Source organism: Akebia trifoliata, chromosome 3 (genome assembly GCF_017979445.1).
Source record: "Akebia trifoliata isolate Shusen 1 chromosome 3, ASM1797944v1, whole genome shotgun sequence".
Taxonomy (NCBI): domain Eukaryota; kingdom Viridiplantae; phylum Streptophyta; class Magnoliopsida; order Ranunculales; family Lardizabalaceae; genus Akebia; species Akebia trifoliata.
The window spans coordinates 47,100,349-47,117,675 of record NC_141377.1 but is presented as its reverse complement, the minus strand read 5'-3'; the positions used below and the strand labels follow the sequence as shown (position 1 = coordinate 47,117,675).

At 36.1% G+C, this 17,327-nt stretch overlaps 2 protein-coding genes across 3 annotated transcripts; both read left to right on the top strand.

Moving 5' to 3' along the window:
* The first annotated feature begins 965 nt into the window (after positions 1-965).
* On the top strand, positions 966-1,443 carry LOC147407448 (30S ribosomal protein S31). Its single transcript, XM_086436025.1, has one exon. It carries the CDS (start codon positions 1,028-1,030, stop codon positions 1,262-1,264), a length of 237 nt encoding a protein of 78 aa, XP_086292151.1. The 5' UTR covers positions 966-1,027; the 3' UTR covers positions 1,265-1,443.
* A 5,243-nt stretch (positions 1,444-6,686) lies between these two features.
* On the top strand, positions 6,687-16,497 carry ARC6 (Chaperone DnaJ-domain superfamily protein). 2 transcript variants are annotated; one of them, XR_015176801.1, is made up of 6 exons: positions 6,687-7,102; positions 7,175-7,630; positions 9,226-9,486; positions 9,582-10,553; positions 13,799-13,923; positions 15,958-16,051. XR_015176801.1 is itself a non-coding variant. In XM_086436024.1 (6 exons), exons 1-6 carry the CDS (start codon positions 6,818-6,820, stop codon positions 16,252-16,254), a joined length of 2,400 nt encoding a protein of 799 aa, XP_086292150.1. In that variant the 5' UTR covers positions 6,691-6,817; the 3' UTR covers positions 16,255-16,497. The 2 variants fall into 2 exon arrangements, 1 of the variants encoding a protein (XP_086292150.1); XM_086436024.1 differs by having other exon boundaries at positions 6,691-7,102; positions 9,582-10,557; positions 15,958-16,497.
* The last annotated feature ends 830 nt before the right edge of the window (positions 16,498-17,327 follow it).

Genomic DNA, 17,327 nt, shown 5'->3' with positions numbered 1-17,327 from the left:
CCATCCCTCACCTCCGCCACCACCACCACCATATTCTCCCCTCATCTTCTTCCTCACTAACCTCCGTCATCATCGCCACCGTCGCTATCGCCACCACCGCCACTTATCCTCTTTCTCTCCCCCTTTTCTCATCTTTCTTTCTCCTCCTCCTCTCCTTCTTTTTCTTTTTTCTCATTTAATTTTCCCATGATTTTATCAAAGTAAAATCAAACAATAGAATTTAATTTTCCAACCCTACCTATTTTCCATAACAATTTTTTCATAGATTTCAAATTCCATGGAAAGTCACTTTTCATGCAATCAAACATACCCTAAGTCAATTCTGATTTTTGTCGGTTCCAAAATAGATGAAATCGAAACTGTCAAATCATGAGTACCCATTGATTCAAATTCTCAAGAATCGAATGAGAAAAAAAGCATTTTTAATTTTTTTTCTTAAAAAAAAAATTAACGTATTATCAATAAGATTATTAGCTTAGTTATAATTTGTTGTACTAAATATATAAATTAATGATTTTTTTTCAAAAATAAATATTTATCTTAGTTAAAAGTAGTAAATTTTTAGAAAAGAACTCATTTAAACTCTAATCGATAATTTATATAAAAAAATTAAAGAATTTTATACAATATGCAATTATTTTGAAATAAAAAATACCTTAAATCATTGATTGTATGAAAAGAAATGATAAAATAAATCGATTTCAGGTACCCATTAGATAGAACCTAACGGTTCCGATTTCATTTTAGTCCCGATTTTAATCAGCTCCAATATAAGAGGAACCGAACCGGTGGTTTTTGGTTCCGGTTAAATGGGTGCCCATTCACATCCGTCTCCATCCATTGACTATTCTGATTTTACTAAATAGTGGACGATGGATAGGAAACATAACAGCAATTATGCTGTAGCGAAGTACATTGAAACCACCAACGCACGTTCTAAATTCTAATTCCCATTATTATTATTATTACACTTGGGGTTCTATCGCGTGATCTATACTTGGAGAGAGCAGTGGAAGTGAAGTTAGGTATGGCGATGCAGTGGTGCGGTGCGATAGCTAGGAGAGTGGCGATGACAGAGAGAGCAGCTGCCACGTCACTGCCTGTTCTATGCGGTCGTGGAGACAAGAAGACGAAGAAAGGGAAACGTTTCAAGGGATCGTACGGGAACTCAAGACCTAAGAAGGAAAAGATGATCGAGAGGATCAAAGACAAGGTGGAAGTCCCCAGATCTACTCCTTGGCCTCTCCCTTTCAAGCTAATCTGATTTTACCAACATATTAGAGGGAAAATTTGCTGAGATAGTGACTTGTATGGCTTCTTGTTCTTCTCTCTCAATGAGTTTCTAGGGTTAGGGTTTATCTTTTCTTTTTTTTTATTTGGGGGTTTGATCATGTACAATTATTTTTTGATGAATCAATGAATGAATGTTTTCATTTTCGATTGTTTATGACTCCATTTTTTTTTTAATCTGGAATCATGTTTTAGTTTTCCGATTATTTATCGAATGTGTTCATGTCTTTTTGTTAATTGTGACTGCATTTGGATTGAATAATTTATTTTATTTTTTGAAATTTCGTACCAAACTACAAATTAAATTAGTCTGAATTTCTGATTCTAATCGAGTGAAAGTGGGTGGGAGGCCTTAGAGTTGGTTCCCGATTACAGCCTCGAAGCATTCCGCAAAACTAATACCTAGGTATTGTTGGTGTATTGTTTGGGTTGATACGATATTATTACGAGGCAGCACTAGTATCGCCCTCTTGGGGTTCATCAAACCTTAGAAGGAATGAGTTGGGGAGAAGGACCACAAGGTGAGTCGAGTGAATGCTGTCACAAAGTGGGCACCAGGGAGTTAATGGAAGGCGGTGGCGACCTGGGAGGCCAAAATCAAGGTTACCAGAGTCGATTCAACCCCTGAGAGAGAGAGGTTCAACTTTGGACACCATTATCACCTAGGTATTTTTGGTGTATGGATTGGTTTCATTTAACTTATTTTTGGTGTACTTCTGATTGGATTCGTGTGATATTAGAGCCAGCACCTTATCTCAAATTCAAACCTCCAAAGGGGAAAAAAAAGCCTACCTTGGGACCCAAAAAGGAAGTATCATAATGAAAAATTGACAGAAAATGGGCAGCGGGGCGTTGGTGAAAGAGGCAACATCGGGACGCTACAGAAGGGTACCAAAATGAAGTCGTCACAGAGTGGGTTGTTACAAATGTCGACATCGAAATGTGGTAATAGGGTCTTAACCTTCCGCACCATCAATACATGGGTATTTTTATGTATTTATTGGGTGAGGGTTCATATCATTCCACCTGAACTTTTTTTATTTTTTTATATAAAAAAATTGAGGAAAGGTTTGTACATATTTTGATTGGATGGATCACTGACTTTACGGAACATGTTCTTTTTTCTATTGTTTAAGGTCTTTTTATATGAATTTGTGGAGGATTGTTTGCAATGCTATTATTATGTAACTGGATGCTATGGATTGATTTATGACGTGTTTGCAAAATTAATTGGGATTGAGAATTTTGGGGAACAATGGTTTCAGTGGCAGTAGGAGTAAAATTTTGTCGGCTCATTACATATATCTTGATCAAATATGCCGTTTGGTTCTTGTTAGAGTGTCTCTTGACGAAGTGGAACAGAGGACCATCAATTGTTTAATGAACCCTACATTTTTAGGATAAGGTTTTGACAACAACAATGATGCCAAGGTATAGGAATGTTGAGGCTAATCTGGCATAGAATTGACATCCACATGGTTAAGAGAAACCAATTCATAATTATTTCTTTTGCAGACTAACAGGATTGAGTTATCGCCAATTGAGATGATTTTGGCATGTACAATAAAGGCTGGTTGTGGCACTTTTTAAGAAAATGTGCTTTGGTTTGGTATGGTGCCCTACATGTGCAAAAGTATGGTTGAAAACTTAAAAGTGGTTGAATGGCAAAACATTATGTTTCTTGTTGTTGACCCCAAATTCCTGATACAAAGCACTCTGACATGTTGATGCTATTAAACCCCTCCCCTTTTTAATAAATATAAATAGGCGAAGGTTGGGGTTCTGATATTAGGACTCTGATGCTACCCCTTACCATTCGAGTAGGTTCATTCTTTGTGATTGTGCAGGTTGGGGTTGGACTTGCTAATGAGTGAGGCTGGTTTTTTGCCACATTTCCCCAAATGAATTCTTATGATGTTGGTGCTCGTATTTTTTATTTTATTTTGGGGAGTTGTCCTATGTTGCTCCAAATAAGCAGATAAACACTAGAGAAATTAATTTTGATTGTCAACTTTCAAAAATTGAACTTCAAAAATCCAACTCTTAGAAATACTACTCCATTCAACTAGAATTTCTACTCACCCATTTCAGTTGTACAAGTGAGTAGGAAGTGGCCCCTTCATGGGGTCAATCAGACTAAGAAAGCATGGCATATTGAAGGGTTGGCGGGTTAGATATCCTGTTTTTAAGTATAAAAGAGAAGATACATGAGGACGAGGTAACCCCCATACAAAGCAATGAATAAAGAGAAAATATGAAAAGATCAAAGAAATAAAATGCCAAAAAAGACAGCAACACTTGACCCAAATTCCAAATTGCATAACGCTTTCCGCGTGGACACAAAATCTTCGAAAAAAATTCCGTGAAACTCTTCTTTCAATTTGCTCCAATAAAATAGAATCCCCAAATTTCCTTAGCAACATCATGGGTAGTCTTCACTACTAAGTGAAACACTCTTTGATACCTCTTTTTCCAAGCCCCTCAACACACTGCAAAGGAAAGGATAACCATAATATCTTTTCTTGTCGATGAATAAATTTAGAGACCACCTATGAAAGAGAGACAAACCTCGAGTTAGGGAAAATCCACTATACATGAAAGAGCAAGAGAAAATAGACCCAAACGTGAGAATTATTCTCTGCTCATTTTTACTATTGATCGTAGTCTCATGTCATTTTCTCTCTGGGGATGGATGAGCTACTCCTTCCTTCTTTATTTGTTGTGATATTTGTTGGAAGGAGCCGATTTTGTTACAAAATCTGGTCCAAACCCGTAGCAATTTGAAATACAACAAAAATTTAATGCGTAACAAATTCAAGTTTTGTTCAATTTTGAGTTGTAAAAAATTCGGTCAAATATTTGTTAAATAGGAAATATGCGATGTATGCTTTATATGCCCCACATAAAAATTCGAAAACCAAGTATTCAGTATACTTCGAAAGGAAGTCAACCCATATTGTAATTTAATTATCATAATCCAATGGTTTTCTAGTTAGGAAGTTTTGAATTATGTTAGCTATTCCTCTAGATTCTAGAATGCATGGCATACATATAATCAAATTTAGAATCTAAAAAAAATTAATTCCTCCCCCACTTGGGCAATTGAGCAAACATTTGGGATGATTTAATTATAAATCTAAAAAACTAATAAAAGATTTACAATATTCAAGTAAAATTCTTACTCATAATTTCTTAAAAATATTTGAACAATCAAAATCTAAACTTAATTTAAAAAGTTACAACTTAGATCTCAAGCAACCATGAGAGAGAGAGAGAGAGAGGAGAACCGATAATTGTTTTTAAAGAGTTGCATAGATCGATTCCATTTCAATTCTTCTATATGAAGTTGTAGAGATCGATTTGATTTCGGATGTACTTCTTTTTTGTTTTCACGTATGGTTTTTTTTACTTTCTTTTGATTGATTTGTTGGAGAGAGAGAGAGAGAGACTTGTTTGAATGTATCGTTGGAGAGTGGAGATGCTGGATAGATTGAGAAATCCAACTAATCGAGGAGGCTAGAGCTTCGTTGGTAATTTATGTAGATGTCAGATTTTAACTGAATATTACAATATTCATAAAAAAATTATTTTCTTGAATAAATCATTTGATTTAACTTCTTATTAAGATACACAAAATTTTTAATTATTCAATTATTTGAAAGAATAATGCTTTTATTGAAAAATATAAATAAAAAAATCATTAATTTTTTCATGAACAAATTGACAAATTGCTAACAATGGTCCATCCAGGTCAAATCACGATTCGATCTACATTTAAAGAATAATGTTGAAGTGACCTCAAGTTGGAATCTCATGTTGCACTTCATGACATGAAAGTGGATAAGAACCATTGATGCTTTTTAACTTATATCACTCCAGAATAACTCATATTTAAAACACCAATTTTAATAATAAAAAATTAGTCGTGTTGGAATGACTTAAGATTGACCTCATTTCATAGAACCATGGATGCTTTTCACTCATATTTCAATAAAAAGCATTTATGGTTCCTACACACTTCCACGTTAAAAAAGTGTGAAATGAGGTCAACGTGAGGTTAGTTCACTATCATTTATTTATATTTTTAATAATAAAACTCTAGAGTCATGTTGGAGTAACTTTAAAATTGACATAGATTCTCACTTTGCTGATGTGAACGTGTATAGATAGCCATACATGCTTTTTAAAGGAATCTTTTCTATAATGATTTGAAATAATTTTTTTGTCTTTCAATTCTTGAGAATCAGAATCGATGGGTATTCGTGATTTTTTACGATTCCGGTTCAAGTTCCATTTGTTTTGGAACCGAACCTATAATTGAATTAATATGATAGTTATGGATCTAAGTTTCTTAAGAATCGAATCAAACATGATCGGTTCTATAAATTTGGAACCGAACCAATCCAATTACCCTATAGAACCGAACCAATCTTGGTTTGGATTGGTTAGGATCGGTTCTCAATTCTCATAGTTTCAAAATAGAAAAACTAGTATTTTTTATTTCAAAAGATGAACCCTTTGGATCAGATCATAAAATAATATATATTTTTTTTAAATGAAAATAATTTTATGATTAAATTTTGACTGAAATCTGTATAAATTAAAAATTAGAGGAAGTTCAATGAGACTAAAAAAAATTACAAATTTTTAATTGGTATATTAGATGGATTAGTGAGGAAATTAATCCATAAATGGTAGATTAACAAATCCAAGTATAGGTTCGTATAGTATATTTTATCTAATAAACATGATATAAAGGTTCTCGTAAAAAAATAAGGAATCAAACTTTTTGAGAAATTTTTTCTATAAATGGATAGATCTATTTGAGAGTTGAGAGAGAGATTTGTGTACATTTTTTTTGAGTTTTTGTTAGAAAAAAATAGAGGAGATGAAGTTGAAGACCTTGATGAATTACATTTTTGTAACATACTAACACAATTGAGAGAGAGAGAGAGATGGGTTACCTATTTGTTTTCCGACGAGGTGGTGAGGTGGGGGAGACGAACGATGGTTAGGTATTCTTCAAACTTGAAGAAGGGAGAAATAGAGAATAGAATAACGAAATTGAGAAAATATTTTATTTTTAAATAAATATAAATATATATATATATATATATATATTATAATAGATACTTCGGATGGGTTCTATTCTATTATACCCTTAATTCGAAATCGAATCAAATCAATTGGATTTTTTTTTACAATCTGCACCCGAGCCAAACCATGCTCAATCCAAATCAATCAAATCCAAAAAATTTCGGATTGGTTCAGTTATAGGATTTATCCAATCCAATGTGCACTCGTAATTACGTTAAGAATGTGAGAATCGATGTGAATTTTAACGTACTTTCAGCATTTTCCAAATATCTACTGATGCCCGGGTTCGAACTTGCGAACTCATTGGGTGAAAAGCCGAATATCTGAACTACAGGAAATCTGGAGTATAGAAGGGTGTAGTTGAGCCACAGAGACACAACAGAGAGAGAGAGAGAGAGTGACATTGCATTACAGCGGCTCCATTTGAATAATGGAAGGCTTGAAGCACATCGGTGTAGTTGTGTGCAGACCAAGACTTCAATTACAACAATCACCAAAGAGATCCAACAACAGACTCCACAACAGTACCACCACCTGCTATGCTAGCAAATGGGCTGATCGTCTTCTCAGCGACTTTCATTTCCTCCCAGAAATCTCCCCCTCCTCCGAAAACAACAACACAAACTCTTCTTCAAACATCGCTCTTACTTCTCTCCTCCCTCCTCCACCTCCCCCCACCGAACGCCACGTGTCTCTCCCTATCGACTTCTATCAGGTCTCTCTCTCTCATCTCTATTCTGTCATCAAAATTCACTCTTGATTCTTACTTCATTATATATTGTTACAGGTATTAGGTGCCGAGACTCATTTTTTAGGAGACGGAATCAGGAGAGCTTACGATTCTAGGGTTTCTCAACCACCTCAGTACGGTTTCAGCCAAGAAGCTTTAATCAGTCGAAGACAGATCCTTCAAGCTGCTTGTGAAACCCTAGCTAACCCTAAATCAAGATCAGAATACAATCAAGAACTCGTCGAAGACGAAGATGGCACTCTAATCACTCAAGTTCCTTTGGATAAGGTTCCTGGAGCTTTATGTGTGTTACAAGAAGCTGGAGAGACTGAAGTGGTTCTTAGGATTGGTGAGACCTTCTTGAAAGAGAGGATTCCTAAATCGTTTAAGCAAGATGTTGTGTTGGTGATGGCTCTTGCTTATGTCGACTTGTCGAGAGATGCGATGGCTTTATCTCCCCCTGATTTTATCAGGAGTTGTGAAGTTCTTGAGAGAGCTTTAAAGCTCTTGCAGGTCAGTCTTTCGATGATGATCGATTCTTTTAGATTTTATTTTCTCACAGCTTTTGGATTAGTGTGAGATCTAGAGTACATTTTGATTGAGTATTATAATGTTGTTGGCTGCCAATTTGATTGATATTCGTCTGATGAGGTTGTTTGAACACATATTGTTTGAAATATTGCAGAATTCGAGATGAATAAAATAAATGCAATAACATAGTTTTCATATGCGAATTTCGGGTTGCACTATGTTAGTCAATAAGTTCAATATGTAACATCCAAGTAAACATCCACAACTGAAGGTACTCGAGCAATCCAACTTTTTCAATGTTTAAACATACATTCACTTTAGTTTTGACAGTTATCAAGTAATCTCTATGAAAATTCATCAAAATAGTTATGCAACAAATACATCACCATCATCATCAAAGCACTGCTAAAAAAATTTGAGCTTAGTTGGAGTTGGACTGATCTTCCATTCAGTTCTGTCTAAAGCCATGTCTTCAGTTAATTCTATTATATCTATATTCACTCTCTCTATCTCAGTATCTCCAATCCACATTCTTTTGGTTCCACTCTTGCTCTTTGAGGATCTTCATCTTGATTTTTTATTATTTTTTTTTAAATTGAGGTTGTAATCAGCCTTTGTTGAGCTTGCCCAAATCATCTCAGTTGACATTCTCTTAGTTTATCAAATATTGGAGCTACTCTTGTATTTTTCTGAACGCGTTAATTTCTAATTTTATGTTTCCTAGACTTTCAATTCATCCATCTCAACATCCTCATCCCTGTACTAAGCTCAATTTATTAATATGATTTGACACCAAACGTTCTGCTCCTTAAAGCAGAGATGGTCTTACAGTTTATTTACACATCAATATGAGGTGTACACCTTTGGATGCTTCAGTTGTTCTTATGTTTCTTTCTTGCACCTATGGGTTTTTTGATGAGCCTTGTCTTGAGATTGTTTAGAGCAACCATACAAGTACAAAGAGCCGAAGGTCAAAGAACGAGCCTTGTCCTTTATGACACTTTCCATCCTTGTCTGGTTACAATGCCTTCCATTCAACATAATTAGCTTGCCAGGAGTCCGGTGAAGCCCCTTGAGATTATTGTTGCTAGTTATTGAGAATGATGTGAGTATTTGCATGAGCTGTGAGGCTATTAGCATTAATTGAGTCAAATCTGATGGGGGAATATTAATTTAATCCACTTATAAAAAATATTAAATTAATTGTTCTATTCTTTCCAAATTTGATGATTTCTTGGTCTAAGCAAATGAGACAAGCATATTCTCAATTTCTTCTCCACTTGATTTTAGTGCTTGAAGTTTGATGAATTCGTCAGCCCTCTTGTGGCTGCACATAAACAATGCCCTGCTAGAGAATCAATAGTATAAAAATGTCATTTACTGTGTTGAAACAAGTTCTGCTGCTTATACTGAGTTATAGAATGTTCGATATGAAGTCCTGGGAAATCACATTCACCAGAAGAAAGCACTAGAAATGCTGGAAGCTCATACCCTGTTCATAATGTTGAGAGAGAATTTTATTTGAATAAATGGAAACTTTTGTTCTCTCATGACTTTGAGAATCTTTTCTCATACAGGAGGAAGGAGCAAGTAGCCTTGCACCAGACCTACAAGCACAGATTGATGAGACACTGGAAGAGATCACCCCACGTTGTGTTCTAGAGCTTCTAGCCTTGCCCCTCGACGAAGAGCACAAGAAAAGACGGGAGGAGGGTCTCCATGGTGTACGCAATATTTTATGGGCTGTTGGAGGTGGTGGTGCAGCTGCAATTGCTGGAGGATTCACTCGTGATGATTTTATGAATGAAGCCTTCTTAGGTATGACAGCTGCTGAACAGGTATGTATAATTGACCGATTCTAGAAAAAACCTTGTGCAAATTCTCTTCAAGTCTCTTTCTAATGTGTGCTCTCTTCTCATTATTTGCTGTGAAGGTGGATCTGTTTGCTGCAACTCCGAGTAATATACCAGCGGAGAGTTTTGAAGTTTACGGGGTGGCACTCGCTCTTGTGGTCCAAGCCTTTGTGGGTAAGAAACCCCATCTCATCCAAGACGCTGACAACCTTTTCCAACAACTTCAACAGACTAAGGTAACAGCTCTAGGCTCCGTTGTTTCCGATTATACTACTGCAAGATCAGATCGTGAGATAGACTTTGCTTTGGAGCGGGGACTTTGTTCGCTGCTTGTGGGAGAGCTTGACAAGTGTCGCTCATGGTTGGGCTTAGACAGTGTAAGCTCACCTTATAGAGACCCATCTATCGTGGAATTTGTAATGGAAAATTCTAAGGATGACAATGACAATGACAATGATCTCCTTCCTGGGCTTTGCAAACTATTGGAGACTTGGCTGATGGAGGTAGTTTTCCCCAGATTTAGGGATACCCAAAATATACAGTTCAAGCTTGGGGATTACTATGATGACCCTACTGTCCTGAGGTATCTAGAAGGGTTAGAGGGGGTTGGTGGATCACCATTAGCTGCGGCAGCAGCCATAGTGAGAATCGGAGCTGAGGCTACTGCAGTGCTTGATAATGTGAAGACAAGTGCGATTCAGGCATTGCAGAGGGTGTTTCCATTGGGTAATAAAGGGGAAAAGATAAATCGTGAGGAAGATGATGATAAGGTTAATTCCTTTTCTGCTGTGGAAAGTAAGGAGCTTTTAGAGAAAATGGATCAAGATAATTCTTCTGGTTTAGCTGAGATATCTGGGTCTATTAGTTCCGATGAATTAGATGCTCAAGAATCACTGACACAAAAAATAAAAGATGTGAGTGTGAAGACCATGTCTGCTGCTTTGGTGGTTGGACTACTTACTATGGCAGGTTTGAAGTATTTACCAGCTAGAAATGGTCTGTCTGTTTCACGGAAGGAGGTTGGTTCGGCAATGGCTTCTGATGTTATCAATGTGGGTATGATCCAATGATGCTTTCACCCTCTTTTCATTCTTTTTATATTGATACTCAGAAAATAATCCTTAAACTTCTTGTGAGATGAGTAATTCTTGCTGTGCTTCCAAAAAGAACAATGGTGTTTGCAGTAGCGTGCTTGAGAGCAAGAAACTCTTTAAATGTAAATTCCCAAGTAGAGAAACAAAAAATTCACCATGATTTTGCCAAATGTGCTGGTGATTCCAAACATTGGTTGATAACTTATATCCTCTCATCATCTTCCTTCTTGTCTTTGTCATCATCTTTGGCCCTTTTTTCTGTATTCTTTACCACACATGTTTCATTCCTCTTCACTTTGTCCTCGTGGTAGGTCTTTCTTTCCTCTTCCTTCTTTTGTTCTACCTTTTGGCCTTAAAAATCTTCCTGAACTCAGCCCTGTTATTCTTTGTGAAGGTAAACATGTTGAAAGAAATTTCTGAACATATGTCCTTGGAATTCTGCACTTACTAATTGTGGATGTTCCACAAAATTTTGGTTGGCCATGTTATTCCTCAAAGACCTAATATAACTGTTGCAATGAGCAGGAAAGGAATATCCCAGTATTTCTTGTTCTGAACAGTTTTCATTTGTTCATCCTTGTAAGCCTGATCTTCGAAAGATTTGGAGTTCATTCTTCCATAAGTTCAGATTTTTACGGATTAGATTCAAACCCTTCTTTTCAAGTGCGTGGTCTCTCACTTTTATGTTGGGACCCGGGGCTATAATTTAGGAATTCTCTAGGAGTATGCTCTTGAATTTTCCTTTCATTGCACGTGTTTTTTGAGTCAGTAAAGATCTTAACTGTTGAGTGGCAAGTCTTTGTTCAAAACTCATTTGCAGCTTTGAGCTTCTGTTATCATTAAAGACAAGCTTATGCACATACTTTTATGCCTGACTGGATCCTCTGGCATTTCTCAGTGTCATTTCATGGTCTATACTTATGTTAGGGTTTAACAGTTGTAAAATGTTTCACACATTTTGGTTATTCACTGAGTAAGGATTACAGTATGTTCCTCCTTGAACTCCGGTTAAGCTTGAGATTCGATCTATTACATGCTATATAGTCGGTGATGTTGAATCCCATTCTTTTTGTTATCTTCAAGCTCTAAACATACAGCTTAACATTGCACTCTCCTGAAAGAAGTTATCCATTATGGAAGCACATGCAAAATTGATTTGCCTTATAACTGAATTTTCCCCGTCTTGGTCCCTTATTATACAGCCTTTGGGATATCATGGAACCTGGATGTTTGAGATTTTGTTTCTTCTTAAATTTTATAGTTGTATTGCTGTAAAAGTTTTAGGGTTTTGGAAGACGTGCTTCAAAGAAATCCTGTTATTTTTTCTGGGCTCTGCCTCCTTGAAGGGCTTTGATGCATGGTGGTTAGTCTACAAATGATTTTCATCCCTCAATAAGAAAACATTTGGGTTTGTCATTTTCGGCTTAATAAGACTTACCCTGCTACTTCCCACCAAACCTCTTATTGCTTGATGTAGGTTGCTAGAAAAATGGTAAGCTGAGTAATAGATAGAAATTTGATTATTGTCGAGGCGAAGGTTTTTAGAGGGAAATTGAGGAAAAACCTCATTCTAGATGCTATTAAAAAAAGGAAAGAAAGTAAAATAGGAAGGCGATTTCTTTCATCAACCAAAAGTCTCCTTACAATTGTCTCTTTAAAACATTTTTATAAGACAAATAAAATGCTACAAATAAACTTAAGACCTAAGTAACAAATCTCAACCATTCATCTAAATGAATGTACACGTTTCTTAAGAGTTACTAAATTACGCCTAAATCTTAACTATTACATTGAAAATTTTAAACCAGATGTGAGTTTAAAACATCAGAATCACGATAAAAGGCGTGAAACAACTATTGTAGATACAGAAATGATATTCTGATGGTTTCTCAAGTACATATCTGGGTAAAAAAGTTATGCCTTCGGGAAAGCGATTCCCTTTAGGCTGAATGAGATTATGATATCTTGGTCCCATTTTCTGTCATCTGTTTAGTGTGTCTTCAAGTCTTGATCTATGATCATGATCTTCTTTGGTCATGACGTACATGGCCTTCTATTTTGGGACGCATCATTGCTTCTTTTCCATAAGGTCTTGGCAATTTCCATGCCATTGTTCGCCACATAAAAGACTCCGTGTTCATCTTGCTTGACCCATCAAATAAATCTCCTTTAATCTTGTATATCATTCCCAAACCTTTCCTTGTCATCTTCCTTGAAAGTCGGCACCTAAACCTCCTTGCTCACTTCTTTTAATCATTTTTCTTGTCTTAATTGATCCAACACATTTGATGGATGTTCAATTGGTTTTCTGAGTAAAAAATTGATGCCTCACAAAAAGCGTTTGTCTCTAGACCTGGTTGGATTGACATATCTTGGACTTCTTTTTTGGCATCTATTCGTAGTGGCTTCAAACGACTTTTAACCTCTGATTGTCAGTCATGTCTTAATAGACCTATTGTTTTTGGCAATATCTTTCTGGCCCAAATTGATAACCAATATCGTGAAAATTTAGGAATTCATGTATTTTGGAACAATTTTATTTTTCTAAATTTGTGGCCAATATTTTAATTGTGGAGTCGTGGAGTGAGGAGCTTTGATGTAAGTGCGTACCCAAAAATAATAAATACAAGGATAAATTTAATATTAAATGGAAATTTGGGAATAGTGCATCTATTTACCTACACCAAAAAAAGTGCATCTATTTCATTCAATGAAAGAGATTTTTATGTGCTGTTACTTAACCTAAAATAGTTTAGTATTATTTACCTGAAGTGCCAACTTAGCTTTGTGGTAAGACGTGTGGAGTGTTGTTCCCACGTCCTAGGTTCAAATCTCCTTGAACTCAACTTCATGTGCTAACCACTAACTCTATACCTTTAAAAAAAAGTATTATTTACCTAAGGGTTGAAGAGTAAGGGGGGTGGCAAAAAAAAAAAAGGAATTGAATTGAATTTTCAAGACCTGGTATGCTAGTCCAGCACACCTTCAAAAAATCTTTATAATGGTGAGAGGCATGTATGTGCCTTCGAGAAAGCCTCAGTGGATGAGGTATTTGTTCATGACCATTTTTCGATTCTTAAAGAAGCCTAGGGACGTTTAGGGGAAGTGTTGCTAGTATTCTCTTTTATCAGTCTTTCCTTTTATTCACATGCTACTGCTTCGATATATTTTATGTGGATATTGATGGTTGTGTGTCTTCGAAGGTGAAAAAATTGTGGAGGAAATGCCCAGAATGGATGCAAGGTTTGCGGAAAGTCTAGTCCGCAAGTGGCAGGACATTAAATCTCAGGCTCTTGGACCTGAGCATTGTGTTGCAAAATTGCCAGAGGTGTGAGATAGCCCCATCTTATCTTTCATTCTTTCTGTCTTTTCTTGTTTAGAAACATTCTTTAATTTCCTGTTTTGTTGAGGTGATTGGAATATTGCAAGAGGTACCTTCTTTATTTTCTCTTTCTCATTAATGAAACTGGGGGAGCGTACTTGCTTCAGTGTTGACATTGCTCCCCCCCCCCCCCCCCCCTCTTTTAACATCTAAAAGGAGTTCTTCCAAATAATACGACACTTTTTAGACAGAAATAATATAAAACTTATCAAAAAAGCTAAATAGGTATGTATATAATTTTCTTACTTTTCTATACGTAATTTTAGTTGTAACTTCTAAGAAATCAAGTTTTTAAGGGCATTCCAGGAAAAGTTGAAATAACAATTTTATATTTAAACAAAATATTTAAGAATGGACGTCATTAAAGATCTCAGCTAGAGTTTATAACATTACTACTTTTATCACAAACTAATGTATAGCATGGAAATCACATTATTTTGATATCCAAAAAAGAGGGAAACTATTTTTTAAGAGTGACATGTGAGTAGATACCAATTAAATAGCCTGTTAAGTTTTTAAAATTTTGTCAATTTAAGGGATTTTTTGGGGTTGTCTCTTTAAAACAGCAATCCAGAATTAAATTATTTCCCTCCATAAAACGAAAAACTGCCTTAATAACAGTACTGTCATAAGTTGATGGCATGTGGCCTTTTTTTGTGTGGAAAAAATGGCAAAGAATGAAAACTTCTGTCTCAAAGGATGTACATATGTTATATGTAGTAGAGATGATTGAAACATGTCTTAAAAGTATTTTTTGAGTCACTTAGAGTTTCTTGGAATTTCCTGCAATTGCCTTAACATCACTGGCAAATTGTCTTGTCTAATTTGTTTTGTTATTGGCATATCTCCATATTCCACAGTTTCTACCAAATTTATGTGAGAGACCCATGCGGTGAGAAACTTCTTGAAAGAAAGGATTTACATTCTTTTAAGGGAAAGTTGGCAACGAAAATCCTTTATCTTTCTTTTTATTATAAATTCTCTAAAAAGAAGAAAAACTTCAGTAAAAGGTTTACTAACGAAGAGAAAGCTTTAACCATCTTTCAGTATCTCTTGGTTTTGAAGGGTGGATTGGAATTTCAGATTCTTAGGAATTCATTAGTTTTTAGAATTTTTTGAAATTTAGATCCATGATTGAAGTTAGGTAAACTGTCTTGGTCATAATGCCATTAAGGTAGTTGTCCTTGGGTAAGTGATGCTGCTTCTTTTTTATATTTTAATTATTTTTGTTTACTTCTTTTGAAATTGTAACATTGGGTTTTTTTTATTATCGATAACATTGGTTTTTGACATGCCTGTTTAGAGCAAGGTCACTATCTTGGTTGAAGCAAGGTTTGATTAACTTTTGGTGCCGAAAGGTTCTAATGTTTTTAGCATCCCATTCAATATCTAGTTTGTCGACTTCACCGTTCAATACAGACAAGTTTCCATGGAGCTGATTCCATCGTCCTCAATGGATTATATGCCCATCACCTATATATAGAGCCAGAAAATCATATGGATTACCTTAATTTTTCTTTTGTTGTCCAAGTTTAGGCACTAGTTTTGGAAGATCAGCCTAATTAATTGGTTCTGGATCGTTGGATCTAAAATGATGGTAACCATGTATATGATATGGAGGATATTGTCTATAAAAGAGGATAGACTTGACGTTCATCATCGATATCATCAAAGCCACTTGTCCCAAATATTTGGGTCAGCTGTCTTGAGGTCCATAATATCAAATATCAATGGAGCATGAACTTAGCTACTCAGCAGATCTGTCAGTACTTTCGAACCCCCCCCCCCCCCCCCCCCCCTCCTTAATGAATAAATAATAATAAAAACCCACCACTCTCTGAGTGAGAATCTATTTGTTCCATACTTATTATGATTGTTTTCAAGAAACCAAGTGGTAACTTGCTTCTGTTTGTTGCTGACATTTTCATCTGAAGAGGGTTCTTCTTTGAACGTGCTGATGTTTTGAGAGATACTTAATAGGTTTTGGAGGGTCAGATGCTGAAGATATGGACAGATCGTGCTGCAGAAATCGCACAACATGGTTGGTTCTGGGAATACACGCTGTTGGGACTGACCATTGACAGCGTGACGGTCTCACTGGATGGGCGACGGGCCATGGTGGAGACAACGCTTGAGGAAGCAGCACAGCTAACTGATGTGGCCCATCCCGAGCACAATGATTTCTACAACACAACCTATAGTACAAGGTATGAGATGTCTTGTTCAAAATCAGAATGGAAGATCATAGAAGGTGCTGTCCTCAAATCAAAATACTGATAATCTAATGACAAAATGTTCCCTTTCCTCCCTACTCTTTTATCATCTCATGTAAATACAGTATGCTTGTTCATTTCTTTTCTGTTTAATCAAGAAGTGGGCCAAGATAGGCGGATTTCAAGGGGCTGGGCTTTTGGTAATTTTTTAATATGACTGTCTTGTAAGATCCGAGGCCCACAGATTGTCCTGTAGGAACCCTTTTGTCCGGGAGCTGCTACGTATTGGTGCCATAAAAAGGGATTTTTTTTTTTTAATTATAAATATTAGTGTATCCTTGCTTCAGAAACACCTGTGTCATGCTGTGCTCTTATTGGTTAAATGAACTTGCACATCATCATCGAAGTCTTGTCACAAGAATCTGAAGTCGGCTCCAACCGAGTAGATTTGCAAGTCTTTCTACAACTTGATCAAGATCAGGATAATCAGAGTGGAACAGACTGTAATGAGTTAAAATTTTGTTCATGTCAGTGAAATGGTGTGCAATCCACGTCAACGATAGTTAGCTGAAGCCGAGGCCAATGGCTGTGGTCATTTCATTTCAAAATTTGAAATCCCATGCTTCCGAACAGGATCTACGTTTGAGATTAGGATGTTTTACTGTAAATGTTGGAATCCAGATCTAATATGAATAAGATTGTATGAAGATAATTACAAGGTCCATAAGCCAATCTTGAAAGAATTATATTGTATTTGGACCCTTCAGGGACTAGTTGAGATGGTAAGGGCTACTGGGTTTGCTTCCCTGGTCACACTTTCGAATTTATATGTGCTCTTTCACATAAAGTGGTTATATTTAGTTGTTATATACATGGAGGGTGATAGGTAAGTACAACTTGGCAAAGTAAAAATATATATAGTATTTAAGGTCTATGATGAGGTAAAGGTAATTTGTATGTGGGAGTGAGACCCAAAGCATCTCTTGGGATCGTAATGCAACACCACACAACGTGGTCGGCATTTGTGGTGGCTGGTGGCCCAATCCGTGGCACCCTTCTTTTTGGATCTCTTCTGCCACCATCTTTGGTGGTTTATTTTGAGGTGGTTTTTATTTTGGATGTTCTTTTCTTGTGGGT